General features: G+C 34.4%; 1 protein-coding gene across 1 annotated transcript; it reads left to right on the top strand.

The window, feature by feature from the left end:
- Positions 1-1,548: 1,548 nt before the first annotated feature.
- LOC124355821 (zinc finger protein 660-like) lies at positions 1,549-25,599 on the top strand. The gene is made up of 4 exons (XM_046806975.1): positions 1,549-1,566; positions 3,718-3,960; positions 15,662-15,845; positions 17,456-25,599. The coding sequence occupies exons 1-4, from the start codon at positions 1,549-1,551 to the stop codon at positions 18,535-18,537; spliced, it is 1,527 nt and encodes a 508-aa protein (XP_046662931.1). The 3' UTR covers positions 18,538-25,599.
- The last annotated feature ends 1,300 nt before the right edge of the window (positions 25,600-26,899 follow it).

Below are 26,899 nucleotides of genomic sequence, written 5' to 3'. Positions count from 1 at the left end.
ATGAATGTTATAGAGGACTATAAATACTTTAATATCGATTAATAGTCTAGAATTTTAGATGCAAATATTAGGTATTGATGATTACATTCTTCGATATAAAAAACCGGGTCCACTTATCGTACCCTACCCATTTCTAACACTGAAAAATAGCCAAACCATATTATTTCTTTGAAATATCTATTACCTTCTACGGTCCGATATTTTGTTTTCAGTCCTTTGGAGTCATTGATATCGATGACTCCATTTCATTTAGTAATCCAATTGTGTTGGTGGCCACTTATTATACTGCAGCCCGGTAGAAGTACATAAAGAATTTTATTCATATTACAAAGTGAAACATAACAACATAATGTCTCAAGTGCTTAACAACACTAACGTTTACATTAATTCAATATGCAGAAAAACATCACTCACTACCATCACAAAGGAGAATAATAGTCACTATTTCTGTAAATGACTGTAATCAATCACAAAAACCAATGAAGAGATTCCCAATGAAGTTGCGTATGGAGGTAGAAACTATGACTGAATTGACAATAACCTCCTGGAAAACTCTCTAACTTTCCTTCAATTTCAGTTGGTACACCTATTCTTTCAGCTCAAATTCTCATATAAATGTTTATGACCTAGATAGGCTATTCATACACACGCATTAAACATACCCTCCTTGGTTTGTTGCAATATCAAAAACTCTAATTCCTACCAGTCTCATTTGATGTATAAAGATATAATACAAAATTAAAACACTTCAATAATTTCTGTGTTACATAGCCTATTGTTTACAACCTCCTGTAATTATTCCTGAATATTTAAAAGTAAACTATTTTAAGAAATTTTTAATTTAGTGGTTTTAGGTAATATAGCTAAAGTAAACATTATGGCTTTAATAATAATTAAATAAAATACAATGCACTTTCAATAGCATATCAATTTACTAGACACAATCATAACCAATCTATCAATCATTGTTAATCCAAAATTAAACCACTTCTGAGAATTTAACCAATGATCTTTCTTCAGATTACTAATTGATTTAGGTATAATCCAGACTAAAATTTGAGGTAAGTATTTAAATGATGTCCTAATGCACATGTACAAGATGTTTGATTAAGTCAATGAAACCTCTAGTTTGCAGGTGTGAAATAGAACTAGCTCTACCTACATTTGTAATTGCTTAGGCCAAGTAACCTATTGACTGCTCTTTGTGTTGACAAATAAAGCAAGTGGTTTTATAATAATCCAGTGTATTTTACTAACCTTGTTAGTTGTAAAATTAATTTGGTTATAGGCCTATAATTGAAAATGATTTAAAAAAAATATTTTTTAATGGGTGGGGGGGGGGGGGGGTGGGGGGGGGGGGGGGTGGGGGGGGGGGGGGGTGGGGGGGGGGGGGGGTGGGGGGGGGGGGGGGTGGGGGGGGGGGGGGGAAAACCACAAGGAAGCATGTTTTTAAAACAATTCCAACGTACTTTTTCCAAAAAATCTGTCGACGCATAAGCAAGCACAACCACTTTAAAGATATGCATGCACAAGCCGGAAGTGCTAAACATGTCACAGTTGAGAGGTGTCAGTTGTTTATTGCTCATAATAATAATAATAATGTATTTCACAGTTATTTTTATTTACTTTTCTCTTGTCTATTCAAATCTATGTGCTAAATTTAGTTTCCTTAGATTTACTAGTTTGAGAGATAATAATTTTTTATAAATAATATAAAATAGCGGCTAGCGGCTAAACGAGACATTTCTCGACCTGTATTATGATATTTTATGTTTTAAATGATGAATACTATTAACCACAGAAGTTTGTGAACACCCTGTATATATTTAGATATTTTAAAACATTTTACATAAAAATCATATAACTGTTTGTTATTGGAAATGGGCCTTTCCTTGTAAAAATTGTTTGTTACAAGGAAATTTCATATGTAAGGCTTGAACAATGGTGTATAAGCTTATTCTTGTTACACCATTCAGAGACTAGCGGCTGAGATACTTGAGAAGGAAAACATCTTTCTTTAAGCTAATAACCTATGAATACAAATACGTCTTCACTTCGAACACTCTAACTAATTTACTTTGAAAAGAATAATGAAGATACAACTCAACACAATATATTTTTGAACCATTAATAAATAGCTCATGGATATAACTTCATAAATACAAATATTGAACTTATAAAAACTTAAGAAATAATTTTTAAGAGGCAGTTTAGGCTTGGGCATTAGCTAAAAATGCACATGTAAAAATTTGGTATCAGTGAAGTTTAATGACTGGAGTTCCCAATCATATTTTCAACATTATTGATGTATTCTGCTCATCCTTCTGAACAAAAATGTATATATCGTTTTAGGGGATGGAAATCACAAATAACTATTGTATTTAAAACAAACTTAGTTATAGTTACATTATTTATTCTTGGCCTATTTATTCATTGTTATTACTATTGTTATTACTAGGATTGTTGTTACCACAGTTATTAGTCATTGTATGCCATCTTGATTAGTTTATCCTTAGTTAAGTAAACTCATGTATAAATGGTGGAACCGTTGGAAATAAATAAATAAATTCGTAAAAAGTTAGGTTAAATTTGTTTGCATTAATTAATTTAAAAACAAACACTCCAATAATACAATTTTTATTTTTATGAAGCCTCTCGTTTTCAAAGAAAACATCATCAGACCCACAACTAAAGTAAATTTATTTCAGCTGTGGGTCTGATGATGTTTACTTTGAAAACAAAAGGCCTCACAGAAATAAAAATTGTGCTATTGAAGTGTTAGTATTTAAATTAATTAAGAATTCCAATAAGAAAGGAGCTTCTACAATGTTGTTTGCATTATTGTATAATTTATTTTTATTCACACGTGCAACTTGATTTATGTTTTTAATTTATTGCACTCGTAACAAAACATAAGCTATAAGGGGATAAAAATGACAAATAATGAAGTTGTAGTACTTTTTCCAAGATAGTAAGAATTTATGGTTAGGTAAATTTACAGTATTTGTTTTACTCTGTCAAGTTAATTACCTAGTTGGCCGATATTAACTATTATTCTCAGATAATAGTTAATAAATTAATAACATTTATAGTAAATTAATAAAAACATTGTTTATATGGATCAAGATTCCTCCAATTTCAGTATTATTGTTATTTTATGCATCCAAAGATAGCTCAATAGCTGACGTCATGGTAAACGAAAACTAGGTTTGACTCACATTCACAACAAGATCAAATGACACCCCGTACATATGAACTACAAGGAAATATTACTCCACACAAGAAAATTAGTTCCACTTTTAATGTGCTACAACTTAGTTGTTTGTAATTTCCACCCCATGAAACCTTATTTGTTTTGTATCAGGAGGACAATAGCAATAAGTAACACAAAACTACTATTTTTGTATTCCTGCTGTTAATTTCACATTTACCAAATATTTGTTAAAAATTAACAGTTTATTTAAAAATTATAAACAATATTATCAGTCAGGGCTTTATAATTAATAAAAACTCCCACTTAACAGAACTCCCATAAATATTAAAAGTCTATTTTATTTTTTTTAGATAATTCACACTGAATATGGGTTGGGCATTTCACCACAATCAGAACATTTCTTGCAACAAATAGCATCCAATGTTCAAATTCCAACTCATCCAGGCCCTATATAAGTACTCAGTTACGAGTATTCTTTGGTAAAATTATAAATACAAACTTAGACAAATTATCTCAATGACAGGTGCGATGTATGTGAGAGGACGTTCAGTCAGAGGCGGTCACTAGCTTACCATTACCAGATAGCACACCCAGACACAACCGTTTGCACCGTTTGTCTGGAGATTTTTGGCAGCCAGGAGGAACTGCAGGACCACCAGACTGTACACAAACAGCAACAGCTCATTTCCTGTGACCAGTGTGACCAACAGTTCTCTCGGCGACAGCAATATCTTGCACACTTGAAGGTAACTCGCTAACTCACTGTTCTTGTTGTGTGTTAGGCCTATTTAAACTACATTAATCTCCAAAGGAAGGAAATAATTCATCAAGATTCAAGATATTTTATTGTCATTAAGCACAATACATATTATGTAATAGACAAAGTAAACATATTATATAGCCTACTTTAATCTTTAATCTAGGCACAGTTATAGGACAAAATACAGTATTGCCTATTGCTAGAACTAAATAACAATAATATAAATGTGAATAAAACAATAAAATTACAATTAAATAATTAAAAAAAAATCTATATAATACTAGCTGTTTCCCGCGGCTTCGCACGCTTTTCGTAAGTTTTGCCCGCGTATGAGCATTTCTGGTTGAAGTAAATTATATTTCCAACCCCGATGTAGATTTTACCTTGATGTCACGATCAAGAAAATATGTCAAAAATGTATTGTACATGCATAATGTATTTTATTACAAAGTGGTCTACCACTCAACCTTTAAGTTCAACCAAAAATTTAGTTTAGACAATTATACATCATAACTTAGCGCCTTCAAATAGTGTTTCACTGTTTAATATACGTATCTATCTCGTAATTGCAGGTTATAATGTGCAGGCGCTTTGAAAACTTTTCTTCATTTTATTCGTTTATATTCACGACATAAGCGAATAATTCAGATAATAACTATCCTATCTTCTAAGTTAGACTAAATTACGGATACATGTGAAATTTGATTGAAATTGGTTCAGTCGTTTTGGAGTTTATTGGCAACATACATCGTGACTCAAGATTTTTTTATATATATATAAGATATGCTAACAATCCTAATCTTAAATTAACAATGGATTAAAAACTTAATGAGCTAATATCACAGGCTAGGTAATCTTCAACAGTGTAAAAAGCTTTATTTTTCAGCCACTTTGCAATGGTAACTTTAAAATTATTAAGTGTAACATTCCATGCTTTCTCTGGTAATTTATTAAATAATTTTATACTGAAAAATATCTGGCTGTTTTTGGTCTTTTTGAGTCTGACTGGGGGTAGATCGAGTAAATACTTTTTTCTTGTGCAGTGTGTATGAACATCTTGTCTATTTATGAAACTATTCAAATTTTCTTTTACATCAAGTAATGAGCAGTAAATGTATAAACTTGGCAAGGTCATAATTTGAAGTTCTTTGAAAAAAGGTGAACAAGATTCTTGCTTAGAGACATTTTTTAAAATCCTAATAGCTTTTTTTTGCCATAAAAATATTTTTTGGCACTGGAACTGTTTCCCCAAAGAGTCACACCATACCTCAAGTGTGAATGGAAAAATGCATAATAAGCAGTTTGCGACCTCGTGGCGTAGCGACCGGAAGGTGGGACTTTATAGAGGAATAATCGTGGATCCGCCACTAGATTCCGTCTATTCCAAAACCTAACCAGCTTTGATGACTAAATAAATACTAATAATTTGGGTATAGTTCCGAAAGGTTCCCTAACAAAATACTACTAAAATCTAGACCACCCACGCTAACTTCTCCCGGTCCACCCTGCTCGAAAGCTGCACAACGACTCTCTGTCCACAACCTCCGGTCACAGCCTGAAAAACCTAGCAGGAACCATCCTACCAGAACCTGTCCGGAAGAATTCCGGATGGTAGGAGGCTCCTATTGTTTGAGCTAAAGGCTAGAGGTCGGCGCAGCTGGCTAAAGCGTTCGCTGGCAACAGACGGATAACGCGCGCCAAATTCAAAACTGAAGCGGCACTCGCCGCAAGTTATCAACACCTCTTGAGTAACAGTATTCCTTAGTTTACATAATAGGTATATAACTCTAGATAGTTTAGTACATAAATAATTAACATGATGTTGCCAGCTTAATTTACCATCTAGGATAACACCCAATAACTTAACAGAATCATTACTGTATTTAGTATTATTGTGTAGAGATAATGTTAAATATTCAGTTTTATTATGATTCACTGGCCAACCATTCTAGAGCTAATTTAAATGAACGTTCTTGATCAGATTTTAAGATTTGTGAGTCTTTATTACAGTTTAAAAGAGTAGTATCATCCGCGTACAAAACAGAATTACAAGGTAAGCTAGATGAAAAATCATTGATTGCAACAATAAACAGAAAAGGTCCCAAAACAGAGCCTTGCGGAACTCCCAATTTCACTGTTCTGAAATTGGACTTGTTCTCCCCCCGGACAACCATCTGTTTCCTGTCAGATAAATAAGATGACAATAATTGTAATTCTTTATGTTTTATGCCATAACTAAACGACTTTTTTTAACAACAACTCATGATTAATATAGTCAAACGCTTTACTTAAATCTATCAATGTTGCAGATGATATAATCTTTTTCTCAAAATTATTCAAAATGTTTTCCACAATTTTTCCTACTGCTTTCACAGTGTTTCATTTTTTTATAAATCCATATTGTTCTTTGCAGAGCAAATTGTTTTGAGAAAAGAAATCATACAATTGGTCTTTTAAACAACACTCAAAAATCTTACTCAGTATGGGAACCAAAGAAATGGGACGGTAACTAGCAGGATCTGCCTTGCTGCCCTTCTTATACACTGGCACTACTTTGGAACATTTCAGTGCTTTAGGAAAAATCCCTCAGATAACATCCAGTTGAAAAGAAAAGTCAATGGTTTTACTATGTAGGGTATAAAATCCTTGATGATTTCATTATAAAACCCAAAATAATCTTCGCTTTTTGATCCACTCAACTTAGATACATATTTTTATAATTTCATATTACATTTAATTGGAATGTTTTACTAGCATTATTAAATCTAGATAAATAATTACTCAAAAACTCAATAGCAGTGTCAAAATTATTTTGCTTCAAATGTGTAGTACTAACTATATTTATAAAATAATCATTAAAGTCCTCAGGCTTTATTAATTCTTCAACGCTTTCTTTCTTACAATGAATTTCCTTTTTTATTATACTCCAAGCAGCTTTACATTTATTTGGAGCTCTCATAATATATCTGTCAGTGGCTAATCGTTTTTCTTCCTTAATTCTATTTTTATACATCTTTTTTATTTCTATATACATGTTTTTGTGTTCAGCTTCATTTTCTGTTCCCTTACTTATCTTGAATCTATCATAAAACACTGTTACTATATTTCTAAGTTTATATAGTTCAGGTGTAAACCAGTCAACCTTTGGTCTATTTCTATTTTTGATTTTGACATCTTTAACAGGACAGCATTCTTTAAGTGAACTTGTTAATATTTGTATAAAAAAATTAAAAGCATCGTCAACAGTTTGAAAAAAAGTAAGCTGCCACCAGTCAATCTGATTCAGTCTATGTTTCAAACCTTCAATGGCACCAAAAGACAGATCTCTCACTTTTCTTTTAAGAATATTTTTGTCTGGTACTGTATTTGAAAAATGCAACTCATAAAACTCTGTGTATATACCAGCGTGATCAGATACATTTGGTTCGATAACTTGACATTTTACTTTGTTTTTGCTTAACTTACTAACAACATTGTCAAGACAAGCATCTTCTCTAGTTGTATCAAAATTATGACAATACATATTAAATGATCTTAATAAATTCAAAAAAGTACATTTTTCAGAAGAATCTTTTCTTACATCTACATTAAAACCACCTGTTAATATCACAGTTGCAAAATTTTTATTTAAAAATATCATTAAAGACTCCAAATAATCAAATAAACTAAAAATATTACTCTTTGGAGTACGGTAGATGGTAACTATAACAACATCAATCTCCTTTAAATATATAGCTGATGCTTCCAAAACAAAGACAACACAAAAACTACTAACATCTACAGTTTTATATTGGATTTTCGACTTTACAAAGATTGAGCTGCCCCCCCTACAGAGTGGTTTCTCTCTACAGTAAATACTTGCTAATTGGTAACCATTTTGTATATACAAATCAGATTATTCATAAAATAACCAGTGTTCATTAAGAGTTAGGATATCACAGTCATAGCTATCTAAAAATAAGTCTAAAACATCTACCTAATTTTTTATAGATTGAATGTTGAGATGAAAAAGAGTTAGGGGTTTGGATGAGTGCTGTCTGTTTGTTCTTCTATTCGATGACCGTGAAGAGGAGGCTGTACATTTCACGTCAAGGTTTCGACAGTAGGTTGTAACATGTGTTCCGTACTGGGTTCTCCTGCGCTGCTCGGGTCCATGGCCGAAGGAGGTCGAGTGCTGTAACTTTTCACGGCCTCATCAATTTTACCAGCCAGCCAGTCCTTACCTTTGGCATTGAAATGCATACCGTGCTTCGTGTGCATGTCCTTTGTAGCAACACTTGCTTCCACCAAAGACACATTGCCAAAACCATTGTTCAGTTCTTTAAGCACTAAATCGGTTTTTCTTGTTTCCTTATTCACACAAGACCACTCAGCGAGATCGTACCTATTTGGTAGATCAACGAGAATTACCTTTTTTTCTTTCACACTTTCTAATGTATTTGTTATGTTGTTAATTAAAACCTCCGCTTTGTTCCGTGCCACATCATTTGTTCCACACATAATAACTAGAAAATCTTCTTTGGAAACCACTTCACCATTGATATTGTCCATGTTTAAAATTTGTTCAGCTCGGCCACCTTGTCTTACAAAGCCAACAGAATTTAGAGAGTGTTTGTTATTTAAGTACCAGGCAAGATCCTTACCATGGCTATCAGAACAAATTAATATTTTATCTTTTGGTTCTAGGTCTTCTACATAGCCCACTTCATCATTATCATCATTGTCTTGACGTAAAACATCATAAATATTATTTGAGAAAATATTTTTTTCTGTAATTTCGACCTGTGTTTTTTTCTTATATTTTTCTTGGGGGTTTGTTTTTTTACATTTAGAAAATGCCTGTTCACTCAGGGTCTTAGTTGAACATTTTCTCATGGGAATTAATTAGTCTGGCAGAAAGAATGTGGTTTGATGGAAGGCTAAGTCTATTTGACGAAAGTTTCTTTTTTACAACTGTAGCATATGTTTCCTCAGATTTTTTCTCAAATTCCACAATTTTATTTTCAAGTTTAACTATTTCCTCTACTTTCAGCAACAAGAGATGTTCCAACTGAACTTTTTCATCTTTGTATTTCTGTATTTCTTCTTGGGCTTTAATGAGGACTTCTGAAGTATCTTACAGTTTAAAGTCATTAAAGTGATGTATGAATTCCAAAACTTGAAAAGCGTCTCGTGATAGTGATTTAAATCAAATGCAATTACTTCTTTATCTATAAAGTTTCAGAAACTAGATAATGTATTTAACAACACATTTTTTATGAAAGTTAGGGAGTAGTAGATTGTATTTCAATACATTTTTCATCCCTTTGTTTTAGATACAAATAAATTATTGCCATTTAAAAATTACTTTCAAATTTATCGAGAACTGTTTATTTTAGAAAGATGTTTTAGAGGCTTATGTAATATCTGATGGTCACAAGTTGTAGGATGTTATAGATAGTTGCAGATTTAAATTCCGCCTATGCATAACACTATTTATTGGTACTTGTATCCCTTTTGTTGTATTTAACTCTTTATGTTTTCTGTTTAGTAAGATTCTCTCACAGACCAATTACCTATAGGACAAGCAGAATAAGGTTAAATTGGGACCAGTCTTTCCATGGAAATTTTTAATTCTCCCTTCATTTATATCTATCAGAAAATATTTGCTCAAAAGTCTGAAAATGTAATATGTTTATTTTATTTCCTTTGAGGACTGTAAAAAAATGTCTACTACTTTCCATTATAGTGGTTTTTATTATAATGTTGCATTGAATATAAGCATAAAATACCATGTCAAAAATAAGCGATTTACAACTAAAAAACACATTGGGTTATATTTTGTCAATGCGGTCTTTTTGGTACATACCACTTGGCATTGTATCATCCTTTGATCCTCAAAGGGTTAAATACTGTTAAAAGCATCCTTTCTCAGACAAACTAGGGAGAAGAAATTCAGATTCTTTACAAATATTCAATAAATAATCAAAAAGTTAATGAGTTTGGACAATAAATCTTCCAAAGAAGTCTTGTCGTCTTATGGATTAACAAACTTTTGATTATTAATCAGTTATTAATAAATACAATTCATAAAGAAAGATGTGTACAAAGTTTATTTCAAGATTAATGTTATTTATTTGCAAATTGCAGCATGTAGTGTACACATATACACGTAAAAACACAAAGTTTTGGCAAACTCTCAAGATGTGTTCTAGCATTGGTACACATTTTACTCTCTCATACTTTATTGTTAAAGTGGTGGCAATCAATACTTGATTGGGTTATTTAACTAAAAATCATGATCTCACCCCTTTTAAACTAAACTCTGTCTTTTCTTGAAGAAAAGAAATATTTTAGAAAATTTTATCATTTCACCTGCTATTTAATGTATTTATTTTACACAATTTTGAAACCTGGCTCAGTAAAAAAAGCTGGATATAATTTTGTGCATTAGGTGTACAATGAGTTACGTGAATGACATAATTTGTAATGGAATATGACTTAAGAAAATTAGCTTGCTCAAAAGATTTGCTTGAGTCAATGAATGAGACAGATTCTTGTATAGAGCTTTTATCTTATATAACAATTTGATGGAGAACATAATTTTGCTAATTTAACCCTTTTACAACGATATATCGTTAGTTTGTCTTTTAGGCTAAAAATACCAACTAACGATTTATCAGTAGTTTGGTTTTATGGGTAGGGGAGACCGGGGCACTATTGGACTGGGGCACTATTGGACCTGGGGCACTATTGGACAATGCCTTTTATAGCTAGAGGGAAATTTTTGTCTCCCTTCAATTTCCCATTTTTGGTATGCCTGAGACGGTCACATTTCACTGTGGAAAGTTTGGTTATTGTGGCACATCTTCTTAGAAATTGAGTTCATATTTTATGTTTTTTACCCAAAATGAAGTTGATTTTGCATATTCACAAACTTATCTCTTTCACAGTAAGTATTATCCTGAAACAATTGTGTCTATTATTTTGAAATTGTTAGTTTAACTGACTATGCAATGAATTCATTCATTTTGTGGTTATGTCCACTTCCTTTCTGTAATCTTCAATTTTTATATCTTAACCTACCTCGGGGCAGTTTTGGACAAAAGTATGGGGCACAATTGGACAAAACATTATTTTATGTTTTGTCATTGCTACATACTGTTTTTTTGTTTTTTTCCAGGTTAAAGATGGTTAGGAAGTATATAAAGAAAACAGACAGGGCTAATATTTCTGAAGAATCTATAGTAGCGGCATTAAATGACTATAGAAATGGTAACTACCGATCCATTAGAGAAGCTGCCGAAGCCCATGGGCTTAAAAAGTCGACCCTAACATTTCAGACTCAACAAAGTAAAGCAAAAGGAAGTCAACAATGAGAATAGTCTTATAGCTAATGAGCCTAACAATGGTAATGGAGTTGATGAGCTTAACAATGAGGATCATGTCAATGAGCCTGTGGGCAATGAAAATGTAACTTTATTTCAAGAGGTTGAAGATGAGCACCAGCCAGTAAAAGAGGTTACTATAGAAGATATGGCCCCTGTTTATAAACACTAAATACTCTCAAAGACAAGTATTTACACCTGAACAAGAACAAAAAATTGCAGACTATTGCATTGAAAGGTCCAGAATGAACTATGGCCTAACTTACATGATGGCCAGGGAATTAGCCTTCAAATATGCCTTGGCTTTGAATCTCGATCAACGCATACCTGCTAAATGGCGTACTACAGGCTTATCAGGAGAAGAATGGCTAAACCATTTTATGAAGAGACATCAAGGACTTTCACTTCGCCAAGCAGAAAAGACTAGTCTGTCCAGAACACTAGCTTTAAATAAAACACAACGTGGGAACGTATTTTGACAACCTAGAAGCTTTGTTCGCAAAAGTAGAAGTTCCTCCGTCAAGAATTTTAAATTTAGACGAGAGTGGAATAAGTACTGTGCTGGAGGCGCCAAAAAGTGATTGCAGCAAGGGGAACAAAACAGGTGGGCCAAGTCGTATCAGGAGAGAGGGGGGAGCAAATAACTTTCTGTGCCGTCATATGCGCCGATGGGACTTACTTGCCACCAATTTACATTTTCCCCAGAAAACGCCCAAACTTTGCCTACATGATTGGGGCACCTGAAGGAAGCAAAGCTCTTTATTCTGATTCTGGTTGGATGACATCAGCTCTCTTTTTAGAGACGCTTAAACATATCCAAAAGGCCACAAAATGTTCTAAAGAAAACCCCGTGGTTTTAACCCTGGATAATCATGAGTCCCACATTGGCTTGGATGTGGTGATGTACAGCAGAGATCATGGCATACATATGATCACTAGCCATCCACACACAACGCAACAAAAGTCAGCCGCTGGATGTAGCAGTTTTTAGTCCGTTTAAAAGGCGCTTACGTTCTGAATTCAATCTCTGGCTATCTCAACATCCTGGTCATACGATTACAATTCGAGAAATTGCTCAGCTTACTGCTAAACCATTTGTTGAATCTTTCACTGCATCTAAACATCAAAAGTGGATTTCGTAAAGCTGGAATCTATCCACTCAGCCGCAGTGTGTTCACTGACAATGATTTCAAGGGTGCCAGTGTGACTGACCGTGTTATGTCATCGCAAGTAGAAGAAACCAACAACCATAATCCAGTGCCTGGTACGTCATGTGTGACTTTCCGTTGATGGAAAATAGCCAAAGCTCTGACGACCCACAAGGCTCACAATCATCAAAACAAGCCAACTATTGACCCGAAATGTACCTGGCCCATCAACGCCACAACCAGTAAATGTTAAAAGACCTACTACATTGACGCTTACTCCAGAGGATGTCATGCCTTACCCCAAATACGTTCCTAAGGGAAAGGAAAGGCGAGGCCGAAAAAAAGGTCGTTCGCGAATTCTGACTGATACTCCAGATAAAGATGCTCTTGTAGCAGAGTTTAAAAGAAAAAGAACATAAGAAAATGTTGGTGGAAAAAAAGAAAAACAAGAGAGGGCAGTAAAAAAGGAAAGTAAGAAGAAAAAAACTGAGGGGGCCTGTAGAAAGCTGTATCAAGATGACTCATCTAGCAACGAAGATGAGATACAAATAAAAACTAGACGATGGAGGCCTTAGTCCTGAAGACTTTTCTGAGGATGAAGAAGAACTGTTTGATTACCTTCCTGATAAAAACTATGCCACAAATGACTTCATACTGACAAAGTTTGCTTCTAAGAAGGCCCATCTACCACTTTATTGGCCAAATAGAGGAGCATGTGACTGATGGTTTTCAGTGTGAAATTTCTCAAAAAGAACCAAAACTCTTACAAGTTTTACTTCCCAGAAAATGTTGAAGTCAGCTTTGTCGAAACCAAAGACATCGAGTTCAAGCTGCGACAACCAGATATAATTGGTGGGACATCCAGAGCAGCAAACTGCTTTGTTTTCAAGGAAAATTTGACTACTTTTTAATTTCAAATAGTTTTTTACGTGTGTCTTCTGTTTTTTTTCAGTTATAAAGTTTGTATATATGTTTACTTAAATATAGATGATGTTTGAAACCTATAAATGAGTTATTTTTATGTCCAATTAAACCAATTTTTAGCACTGTCCAATTGTGCCCCAATAAAAAATCATTTTGTCCAAAACTGCCCCGACGGGGCAAATTTTGGACAAAATGTAGAGGTTTATAAAAAAAAAATAATCCACATAAAAGGGTGCTCAAATTATCTAGAAAATTTGTTGTGGGGTTCTAGAAGACCAACTAAACACAAGGCAAAAAACTAAAATTTTTTTAACTAACAGTTTTCATAATTAGAAAAATGCATAAAGTGAAACATGAAATTACGTCCAATAGTGCCCCCGGTCTCCCCTATAAGAAAATAATTAATAACTTTGATTCAACCAAATTTTGACTCCACATCTATTGATAGTTTCTACATTTACAATCGTCTTTGAATTTAGTAAAATTTTAATCCACGGAGGAGTGGGAAATGATAAATTGCGCAGTTGGTAATGCTAGCTCTCAGCCGCGACCAACACGCGATCGCCAGCGGACTGACGCGCCCTGCCGAGTTTGTTTACGTTTTGTTCATTGTGTTTAGACGATTATCGTGCTTCAAAATGACTAAAAGACATTTGAACGAGGATAGTATTGAAGATTTATTACAGTCTGAATTACAGAATTACAGTCAAATTCTGGAAAAAAGTTGTATTCAACGTTTTTGGACGAATGGTTCTAAATTCGTATATTCTGTATAAACTAAATTGTTTAGGTAAGCCTATGACTAGATATCAGTGTGTTGTGTCAATTATTAGAGACATAACAAAGGAATGGCTACGGATGAAGACTCCCAGTGGTACTGGTGGTGGCGGTGATGCTCCAGACAACCAGCCAGCTGCCAGCTCTTCTACTCAAACTTATGGAATATTCAAGTTACCAGGGAAACAAGAAAAGTGTTGTGCTATATGCAGTAAAATGAGTCTTCAAAGTGGTGGTAAAATGAAGAGATCCAGAACTGCCTGTGTCAAATGTAATAAAGGCTTACATGGAGTGTGCCTCACCAAACATGTTTGTTAGACTTGTCAGCAGTTCTGTAACATTTCTTCTGTGTGCAAAATAATTTATTTTTAGTTTTTTAGTATGAGTAAGTTTTAGAATAGTTCTCATGAACTTTCAAACTTAATAAGACCATGAGATAACTGAGTTAGAGACAAAATATTGTTTCATTACTGCTTAATTGGCCTGTTCTCTGTCGTTAAGTTATCTTTTTCTGCTTCTATCTATTTTCTAATTTTTACCATTATTATTATTTTTCCTCATATCTCAGCCATTTATTGAAGAAAAGTATTGAAATAAGTTGCAATCTCCTAAGCAATAACTTGTAAATACATGTGTCTATATGTGTGGACTGATCTATTTTTTTTAGATTACACAAAATTTCTGTAAACCAAAAAAAAATATATTTTTTTTTCAAAAAACTTTTATTTATAGGTGTTAACAAACCTTTTTTTGATTTGCACAAAGTAAAACCTATTTTCTTATTGTTAGTCACTTCATGCAGAAAAAATTGTTGAAAAAATTATTGAAATATCTCCATTACTTTAGAATATACAATTTTTTCCCCAAACCCTTACACTTGTTTAAAATACAAGGCGGTCTTTTAGGCATAGAAAATTTGAAAACGCGCGGTCCTAAAAGGGTTAAACAATATGTAAACGACTATTTAAGGAATTTTAGGCTGTAAGTTAAGGACTAATGTTAGTTTTCAGCACGAACTGTAATGATATGGAGTATCCAGATGTGAACCAGTACCCATGCAGAGAGCGGAAGTTGTGTGTAAGCTATGAGTTCTTATAATTTGGTGTAACAATGAGGGATTCACTAGCAATATTATTGTTAGATATCGGCCTAACCCTGTCTGTCAATCAGAAATGGCTCATCTTCAGTACTAAGGAGACCGCAATTAATTCACCATTGAACTAGAACTCCATATTTTATATTGAAGAGGCTTTTGATATACTCGTATATCCTGGATATCATAATGTTAAACAAACAATTTTATGATCACAGGAAAGAGATGCTTCTCTTAAAATGTAGATTGGTCTTTAATTGAGCAGATTTGTCCTAATCTGTATGTTCATTAACTAGTTGCAGCAAATGCCAATATATGCCAAGTTCTATGTAGTGCTTAATTTGAACTTATTTTATTTGCGGAATAATTTTTAAACAGGAACATGAAAAGTACAAGTGTTTGAACTGCAATGAGAGTTTCTCAGCGAAGAAGAGGGCTGAGAAACATGCGAGAGAGGGCCACGAAGTTAGTGGACTGGAGTTGCAGCTGCAGTGTGCACAGTGTGGGCAGATGTTTTGCTCCCAGAAGTTACTCAAGAGTCATACTGAGCAGTATCACTCAGGTATTTTTCATTTTTCACTGTGTTTAATCACAACAGTCTTTTTCATCAGGAGGTTTCTGATATTCTCTTGGATGCGTTATTAACTCTATTATTTGTTATTTTACTCTTTAAGAATAAAGGAAAACTGGAAAGGGAGAGATGAGAGAAGTAAATGTTGAGTTAATTTGTAATTCACCTTCCTCTTATTCAGCGTCTGGGAACTGATGCTGTCACAGACTTGAGTCCTGCAATCTGGAGTCATGTTTGATCCAAACAGAAGAGATTCAAAAAAGTCAGTGACGAACATGATTCCAAATTGCAGGAGAATGTAAGAAACTCTGCTCTGGAATCTATGTCATTAGAAGAATAATGCATATAAGTGACCTGCATGCAGCAAAAACTGCTTACTACTCCCTCTTTGAAAGCCATCTTATGTATGGTATAGTGGTATGGGGAGGAACCTCCAATGCTAACTTGGCCTCATACATCAGAAAAGGACAATAAAATGCCTGGCAGAGATCAGGGTGGAAAGAAAGCTGTCAAGAAGGTTATAACAATTACATATTCTCACTGTGACATCACTACATACGTGAGGCAATCCTCCATGTGGTCTCCAACCCTCAAACAAGAAATGAAGATCTGCATCAACATCACACAAGACACGATTTTGTCCTCCCGATGCATCGGCTCACCCTGTATGAAAAGAAGCCATCCTACAAGAGAGCACTTTTTTTCAACAAACTCCCGGACAACATAAGAAAACGCATAAGAAATGCACCAGCTAGGAATCTGAAGAAAACCCTGACTAATTGGCTACAGGACCTATTATACAGAAAAATAATTTATGTCACATCAATTTTAGTCACAATCTCTGTATTTTTGACGCATTGTACTATTCTCCACGAATATGTCAATAAAGATAATTGTTTATTGTCTTAAGTCTGTGACAGCATCAAATCCCAGACACTGCTATAAGAGGAAGATAAACTGGAGCTTAACTCAACATTCACACTGAATCAACCCTTCCCATCACAGCTATGTTATGTGTATCACTGTCCATCAAGTTAAAAAATACAACACCAGCTGATTATGCTTTGATTGCAATTATTTTGCTGTCTTAATTGACTGGTGGCGATTTGTAATAGGAGTGTAAGTTTTTTTTAAACATAATTTTTCGGCATAACGACAATTACATTTAACAGATAACCAAATTTGATTGCCAGCACAGGATGATAGAAATGTGAATGCACTCGCAAAAAAGACCTAACTGATAAAACTGTGCCGACAATGAACTGTGTAATTTGAAACCACTCACTATCTGTAAAAAAGCCAGAGAGACCGGCCACTTTAAATTAAAGTTGACTTGCATTCCTGTATAAACATGTGTCAGATAAAAAATACCTATGGTTCAATTTAGTACTTGAAGACTCTTGGATTCGTATTTTTTTTTTTTTTAGTAATTTGCTACTGAACCATAAGTAAAGAAATAATTTTCATTTAATAGAAATAAAACTTTAACCTTTATTAGGTGATATATTAATTTACATTTACATTATCTCCTCTAAAACATGTGAAAAATTGACTATATTAAATATTTTAGAATGTTTTAGCTGACTTTGATTTTTTTCTAGGTAGCAAGTCGCTGACGTGTGATAAATGTAAAAGAACTTTCAAACATGAACGTTACTTCAAGAGTCATTTGGAAACAGAAGAACATCTTCGTGGGGAAGAGCCAAAGGCTATTCTCGTGTGTAAAGAGTGCAAAAAAACTTTCACTAACAAGAGCAATCTGAGAATCCATATCAGTAGGATGCACAGAGCAGACTTGAAGGAACATGCTTGTACACTTTGCCCCTACAAGACCAAGGTGCAGACGAACTTGAAGCGACACCTAGCGTTTCACTTGGAGAAACCACAGTTTATCTGTGATAAATGTGGTGCACAAATGCAGTCCAAGAATGCACTTCATGAACATCACCAGCTGGTTCACAATGAAAATAAGTACTTCAGCTGTGAAAAGTGTGGTAAACTGTTCAGCCGATCTTCTGATCTTAAAAGACACTTGTCGAACACCCACTCGGACACACCACTGTATGCGTGTCATTGCGGCAGTAACTATACTACACTCAGCAACCTGAGACGTCATCAGTTTCTGAGCCATGGTGAAGTCGATATCAAACAGAAGAGATTGAAAAAGTTGTTTCCCTCTGAGAACAAAGACCCACCAAAGAAAAAAGTAAAAAAGGAAAAGGTCAAAAAGGAATCAGTTCCCTCTAATAGTGAAGAACTACTGATAAAACCGGACATGTCTGATATTCCCCCAGCTATTCCAGAAACGAATACAGTGGTAATGATGGGAGATCAACATCCAGAGGAGCTTCTACAAGTGGCGTACAACATGGATTTTGCCAGTGATGACAAATCTCATGTTGTGTACGCTCAGAATCTAGACATGAGCAATCTACATGTGGTGGAGTCTATGATTCAATTGGATGGGGACCCGGACAAACAGGGAGCAAGTGTGTTGATTAATGTGAGAAACGTGTTTGCAAACGATTACATGATTCCTGCTACGATGGAGACCTCCATTGTAAATCCTTTAGGGGACACTTTAGCTGATACTACACACCATATTGCAGTTAGCCATCATAAGGCAGACGTCATGTCTGGTTTACAAGACTATATTATTCCTAATGATCTTAACTTCTTATAGTAGTTTATTTATGAAGTTAATACAGGACATGCAATGATTTGGAATTCCTAAATTATTGGAAGGTCTTGGAATTTGTACAACATGTAATATTAGTCATTATGAGTTTTTATTGTTTGCCGCACTATAATGTCTCATTTATTGAGGCAACAAACAAGAAAACTAGTTCAGAAATAATGTCCCTGCAATTCTAATATGCACCAATAGAAAGTTGGTGTTATATTTCTGAGCATAAATGAGATTGGGCGTCAAGATACATCCTTGTTGCCAAATTTTAGATTAACCCATGCCAGTTCCCACCTAGTTCTAGAAATCAAGCACTTCATATTATGCATATAATATTATATATTTTACATGAGTCTACATTCACAAAAACACAAGCATGCACATGTGCATGTGCGTGCACGCACACAGTCTAAATAATCATGTATTTTTCATTTTTATAATAAATTGAATTAAGTAGTGAATTTATAGTGAATAATTAGTTACTTTCTTAACTATATTTTTCTAGAAGAAGCTATTGTAATTTGTAGAGCCGGCCAAACCATGAAAAAATTAGAAATTCTTAGGCATAAAACACCAATTAAATTTTGTATGCCAATGGGTTAAATGCAATAGAGAGCAGAGTCCATTCTCTTTTTACATTGTAATTTTACAAATACAGGGCGCAATTGATAAGTAATAAGACTTTCCACGCGCAATGTCTGGCAAGAGGCCATAAAAATCAGGTGGAGGGGAAAATGAAAGTTGTTTTGGCAGTCGGTTCAAATTTGCCACTGGCGAAAATGCAGTGATCGTTGGAACAGCGTTATACAATAAAATTTTGCGTATTGCTCAACAAACTTTTACCAAAACCCAAAGAGGCTTACGAGGATCAAGTTTTGTTCAGGGCCCAGGTAAATGTATGGCACAGGGCGTTCAAGGAAGGCCGAGAGAATGCCGAAAACAGACAGCTACCCGTGGGGCCTTCGACGACGCAAACAGAGAAAGACGTGAGCCGGGTTCGTGAATTTTTGAACATTGACCATTGTGCTAGTCTCCGTGAGATTAGAGAGGAGTTACATTTAACTTATTAAAATGTGCGGGAAATCGTAACCGAAAAACTGGTGATGCAGAAAGTAGGCGTGAAAATGGTCCCAAAAGTATTGACTGATGAGTAAAAGCAATTGCGTATGCAACTTTCTCGTGAAGTGTTGGAAAGTGACAAACAGAATGACTCCTTGGACGTACTATCACTGGTGATGAAACTTGAGGTTTTGAGTACGATCCAGAGAGCAAGAAACAGAGTACACGAAATCGTCACCATGATCCAAGAAGGCGCGCATGTCGAAATATAAGGTTAAAAGCATGCATGCTAATCGTGTTTTTTGACTCTCGAGGCATTGTCCATAAGGAGTTCATATCTCAAGGAAACACTATGAACGCGGCCTTCTACAAGGAAGTGTTCCTTCGGCTCAAAAACGTGTCGCCTGGTGTCAGCCCGACATGGTCAGCAATTGACTCCATCACGATGATGTGCTGGCGCACACTGCCTTCCTCTGCACCTCTCTACTGGTCAAGATGGGAGTTCCGGTGCTACCCCACCCTCTCTACAGCCCAGATGTGTCCCCCCCCAGACTTATTCTTATTCCCGCTCGTTAAAATGAAGTTGAAGGGAAGGCATTTCAACTCCATCAGGGCAATTCAAAAAAGCTTTGACGGACGATCTGAAGGCGATCCCGGAGGATGTTTAAAATATGTTTCCAGCAGTGCAAGAACCGCTATCAGCAGTGTGTTGACGCACAAGGGTCCTATTTTGAGTAGTAATTAGTTGTATGATCCAAAAAGTTCATTAAAACTGCCTAAAAAAAGAAGTCATTACTTTTCAATCACACCCTGTAATTAACTAAACAATGACCATAAATGAGCTAAAACCATGGTCAATCTAAAGACAAGCGTTAAAACCAACGATTTTGGTCGATTGATGGTCAAACTCTCTGTAATTCACTTTATTTAAGTCATAAGCAACTTCTAATTCAGTATACCCTCTTCAGTGAATCTTCACACATGTTCATTGTGATCAGTTTGTGGTCACTCAGTGCAGTGGTGAGTGGTGGGATGGCTTGGCTTGCTATAAGGCCTAGCACTGGACCTTTCCAAGTGAACCAGACACAGCTGTAAACTGCCGTCTCAATCTTGCCCTCTTAAACATTGTCATTCGGGCTATGGCCAGGAGAAGTACCTACTGTCTTCAGCAGGTGGAACTTAGTTCAGCCTTAGCTGCAACAGTGGGAAATACAAAATTAGCATCCTGATTCAAAGGGATGATTTTGCATACAATCTCTGATCATATGCCTCAAAGATTTTCTGTCAACAAACCCTTTAGGGTTTTGATACATTCTAGGAAGGCTTAGTCGAAGGGAAAGAAACCTCTTCCACTAGTGGAGCTTAAATACCACTAGCGGAGCTTGAATAGTTTATGGATGGCTCTAAAACAAAAAGTGGAAATGAGACCATGCACCATTTGGGAACTGGTGGTCCCTATGCGTTCTTATCCAATGGTTTTTCAGGCAGAAGTCAGCCATTATGGAATGAGCTCGTGAGAATCTTCGTCTGCAGTATAGAAGCAAGATGATTAGCATTTTCACAGATAGCCAGGCAGCATTGAAGGCGTTGGACTCATGTGTTCAACTCCAAACTTGTCTGGAATTGTTATCAAGTTATCCTCCCCTTGGCAGAATCAACAGTGTGACTGTTTGCGGGTTCCTGGCCATGAGGAAGTCTCTAGGAACGAAAGAACAAATGCCCTTGTCAACTTAGGCTCAGTATCCAACATGACAGCACCTCAACCGTTGTATTATTTCTAGGTATGAATCATATAGGGCTGTCTCGAAGTGGGTTCACACTGAACTTGAGCAAAGGTGGAACTATCCGAATCTGAGAATGAATAGATTATTCTTGCAGTCACCTTCCCTAAGGGCGACAGGTAGATCACTGCCTTCTCAGGTTGTTGATCTAATAACAGGATATGATCACCTACGGAAGCACCTCACAGAGTTGGCGTTATCCGGGAGGATCTGTAGATTGTGTAACAGGCAGAAGGAAACTGCTGAATGCCTACTCTTTGAGTGTCCTGCAATAGCAACAGAGTGTTATGCTATCATTGCTAGTTAAGACAATGGTGGAGAATTACCCCAGGAGAACCTGATCGATTGTTTTCGGTGGTTTGTAGAATTGCTGAAACTGTAATCTGGCTGGTCTTGTAGAATAATTCCCAGGTGCACAAAATCCTCATAAGGCTTAAGTGCATGGCAACAGGCCGCTCCTAAGAAGAAGCAGATGAATCAGTCAGTGCTTCAGTTAATCAAAAAGTGAGATTAGTTATTTATTTATAATTATAATGGCAGTAAGTCAAGTAAATAAGTAATTCTAGTCGTGATAAAGAATGTATAATCTACAAAAAATTAAAATGTGATAGAAATGTGCAGGTGCTATACTATTTTCTGTACACTTCTGCCAATTTCGGCTGACATCTTAAGTAACAGCAGAATGGGAGTTGCGCGTGAAGGGCTTTATGGGAAAACCTTGTCGAGAATGTAAGAGGGGATGTTAGCTTCTATTGACTGTTGAATGTAAACAAGTACACCTGATCTTTAGCTCCAATAGCATTCTTCTGCATTTTCTCTAGTGGTCAAGAGTGTATAAGGAGGTAAATAAATAAATACATTTGAATTTAACATATTCCAAAAGACCTTGACTTGTGATAACATCTAAGTCAATGCATCAACATATTTGGTAAAATGTTTAATTTTTGTATTTACATTGTATTCAAATTCATTTTAAAAGTTATAGTGCTATATTATCTGTGGTAATAAACTTTTTTATCTGGTTAGTATTGTTATTCTATTGTTTCATCCTAAAAAGTAATGATTCAGCACTACATGATAGTTTAATGAACTAAAATTAATTATGTAAAACTTTAAAAAAACCATCTATAGGAATTTCTTCTTTCTCAAATGGGAGAGTTAGCACTAAATTCGAAATTGAACTGGTGATTTTACAATTTCTAAGTGGTAATTTTTCTATATTTCCTTGTACTAACTATTTAATGGAGGTTATTTCTTAACCTCCAGCCTCTCCTGCATCTATCTCCTCTCCACATTTATTGATGATGAAGCCAAACTACTCATCAACTTTACTGCTTCACAATTTTTTTCACAGACAACACTGGCTCAGTGTCTCCTCATGCTTTCCATTCCTCTACCTTCATTGCCATATCCCTTGTTCCTAGTGTCACATGTATATTTGGCCTTCCTTCTTTTGTGTTCCCAAACAATGGAGGGAAAGAAATATGGATCCTTTTTCTTATTTTTTGTCTCTTTGTTGTCTTTATTAAGATAATTTTTTTGGCAACATTGTAGACCACAACCAACAAAAATTACCTCTTGGGGCATAATAAATTTCTACCCTAAATCTGATTGTCATAAAGGATTGTAATGATAAGTGGTACTTTACTGTTTGTTCACATTACTTTTAATTCGATAATTACCAGTTTACAGTTGTTTAAATGATAATGTACACAAGAATGATTTTTGTATTTTCATGTTGACTAATTTTGTCAATAGTTTATCGTGCTGGGAACAAAATCTTGAAATAACAACTGGTTTTTTTAAAATTTAAATCATACAAATTGTTAAATACTCTAACAAATATTTATTTTTAACAAGTAGTAAAATTTAGCATTTAAAATGCATCTATTAAACAAAATTAATAAATCAAACACTCCAATAATTAAATTTTGTTTTTTGTGAGGCCCTTCTCTTTCAAGGAAAGTATCATCAGACCCACATTGTTTTCAGTTGTATGGATCTATGATGCTTTTCTTGAAAGCGAAAGGCTTCACAAAAATAAAATTTAATTCTATTTGTATGATTTAAATTTCTCAAAAAATCAGTTGTTATTTCAAGATTTTGTTCCCAACAAGATAAAACTATTAACAACATTAAAAGTCACAGTTTGCCCCACAAAAATTGAAAGTATGTATTAGCTACAATAAACAGTACTGAAACTGAATCAGCTGTAGTTGCCTTCTCGATCAGCTGATTCAGTTGTTGATTGTTGCCACGGCTTCGTGTTCATTACTTCTTTCTTATATGAGGTTAGATTTTGCTAACATGGTGCTAACAACGGTAGAGAAAGTTTTTATCAGAGAGCATTATTTTCGCTCATACGGAATTGGACGTGCGGGTGGGCCAAGCTTGTCAGACACTACATTGCGTTTTCAGGAACATTTTCACAAAAACCCACCTAGTAATGCTGTAATTCTTAGTGTTGTTGAAAAATGTTGAAGAACAGGTAGTGTTTTGACACAGCGAAAGGGCTTTTTAGGTTGCCCAACTACTATCTATACAAACGAAAACCACAGAAGAATGTTGCAGCAAGTGTTACAGTCACCGAAAAGGTGCCTAATGCGTGCTTCTCTTAAACTAAATATTAGCAATATTTCAATGAGAAGAATGTTCTAAAACATTGGTGGTTTTCCCTACAGGATACAAACTGGAGAACCTTTGAACTGTAGAAATAAACTAGCCAGAGTTCAGTACTATGCTTCAAATGTTAGCAATATGCTATGAAGAACCTGAGTTTCTGAGTGATGTATGGTTTACAGATGAATGTCATGTGCACCTTAATGGTTTCATAAACAAGCAGACAACACATTTCCTTGGATTTGAACGTCCTGACATTGTTGTAGAGAGGCCATAGGATAATAAACATGTAACCATTTGGTGCAACATGTCTAAGAGGGGTATAGTGGGACCACACTTTATTGAAGGCAACGATGGAGAGACTCTTACTGTAAATCAGTATCGATATAGGGCCATTCTTGTTTGTTTTGTGAGAAACCTCAGGAGATTTTGTTGTGCACGAACCTGCCGTTAAATTCACAGTGTTCCAGCTAGATGGCGCAACCAGTCACACTGCCGTTAACAACATTACTTTCCTCCAACAAACCTTTGGCAATTGTCTCATCTCCCTTAGAACAAACTTTCCTTACTCAGCCCATTCCCCTGATCTTACAACACTGGACGCCTACGTCTGGGGAATGTTAAAAGAAAACATTTTCCATGAGGACCCACCATCTACCATCATTCAACTCAAAGAAAAAAAATAACCATATGTGTTAGGAGAATGGAAAAACCCCTATTCATAAAAATGATGCAAAACCTTCAAGAATGGTACGAGTGTTGCCTCAAACTGAACGGGGCCATATTGGACATGTTAATATCCGAGTTTAACCGATTTTGCTTTTTTTGACTTGTATTTATTGGTAAAATCTATATGTAATGTTACTACTGTGTTTGCCATAATAATAAAATATAACCATTTCAGTACTGTTTATTTGGAATAATACAGTAATTATTGAAAAGTTTGATTTTTAAGTTAACGAATAATTAAAATTTACTAAGCAAGCAGCATCTGCAATGTATCTTTGTTTTAATATTTATGGATAACTTCAGTATATAATTAAATGTTTTAGCATTACATCATGACTTCAAAATGTGTATGTTTTAGATTAATATATTATTATTTTGAGTAACTTCATAAATATAAGATTTGTGAAGAACTAAAATAGTTAATGAAAAAAATGTATATTAAGGGTACTTTATTCAAAATTTAAAACAAAGAAAGTATATATTTAATTCAGTAAAAATTCCTTACTTTTAAACTTTTGTCTCATTGAGAGTAAAACTTGATGGGGAACTGTGACTTGGTATAAGACAATATATTTTCTGCTTAAAAACTTATATTCTATAAAATGTCAGTAGTTGCCTGCATATAAAACTTCCATTACATACAATCTCCATTATTTGCCCAGACAATAGTTACACGAGAGTTCATATCTAAACTGGTGAATGTGCCCTGCCAGAAGAGTACATGTTTATCATTTACAACTTTTATTTCATTGTTTTTGGATTGTTGGAATAATCTGTAAACGACCACAGAATGTTAACCCTCAAATATAATATCAATAGTTTTATAGTGTGGCTTGTTATTTATTTTGTATATATTATATTTTTAATCAAAGCTATTGATGTTTTATTTCCAATGACCATTAATTTTAATGCATGTAATGATCATTTGACACTTTTGCTGTCGGCATACTTAAATGTATTCAGCAAAGTATGATTTTTATATTCAGCAAAATCCGAACAGATTTTGAATTGTGCAGATTAGTGTGTATTTCAATAGAAAACAAGGCACATATTAAAGATTTAAATTCATATGGAATGTATGAACAAAATGAAAGAAGATGATATATAATAGGATTTCCATTTCAAACTGTGCCATCATAGGTACTATATAAAAAACAACTAAATTTACAGCAATGTTTAAAGGAAGGACTTTATCCACTTTTTAGTGACAGTTAAAAATATAAATTTAGAATTTTAAAATATGGCCACCATTTTTTAATATGCCCATTATTTATCAAATTGGGAAAAATCTGCTTTGTCACGGCCAGTCGTAAAGAATTATTGTCTAAATTAGATGGACAAAATGTCTTCAGGTTAATACACCTTAAGGAATTGGTGCTTCTTGTGTAAGATACATTAAAATCCATCTATTTTGCCCATGTGCATTCACATATAACTTACAGTTTAGCAACTTATGGGGGGACATCAAAAAGGAGCCTTGATAAAATCTTATTACTTCAAAAGAAGGGAATAAGAATCATTCTGAATTTAATTAGGCCTCAATCAGTGAAGGAGCATTTTTCAAAGTTAGGTATTTTAACATTCTATGACTAATACATCCTAGAGTGTATAGTTTGTGTAAAAACACAACTTTAAAACTTGCACCTCCGGAGCAATATACATTCCTATAATAGTAGACATTGTAAAAAATTAAATTTAGCTCAACACAATTTGAGTTTTTACAATTAAAAAGCAAACCATATGGGTTAAATTTTAAAAAATGACTTGCCATTTGAAGTAACAAGCAATATTCAGAAGAAAAAAACTTTAGAAACATGGTTAAAAAGTATCTCTTGCTTAGGAGTGACTAGTCAGAATAGTTCTTGTGTTCAAACTATAAAAATATATAAATAAAATATAAATGAAATATAAATAATTTGTGTAAGTGATTTCATTATAAATATCTTTGTAGATCATATAAGAATAATAATAGCAAAAATTCATTGGATACAGGGGAAATTGTTTGAGTTTTACACTGCATAATTGTTAGTTTGTGTAATTGAAACTGTACATAGAATGTACTTTAAAATTTTATATTTTGACACTATTTTTGTATGTATGTATAGCACAAAATAAATATTTCTGATTCAGACACTGAAATTTTAATCAGCACCAATCAACCATTTGAAGAC

This window comes from Homalodisca vitripennis, chromosome 2 (genome assembly GCF_021130785.1).
Source record: "Homalodisca vitripennis isolate AUS2020 chromosome 2, UT_GWSS_2.1, whole genome shotgun sequence".
Classification (NCBI taxonomy): domain Eukaryota; kingdom Metazoa; phylum Arthropoda; class Insecta; order Hemiptera; family Cicadellidae; genus Homalodisca; species Homalodisca vitripennis.
This window is presented reverse-complemented; position numbering and strand designations above follow the sequence as displayed.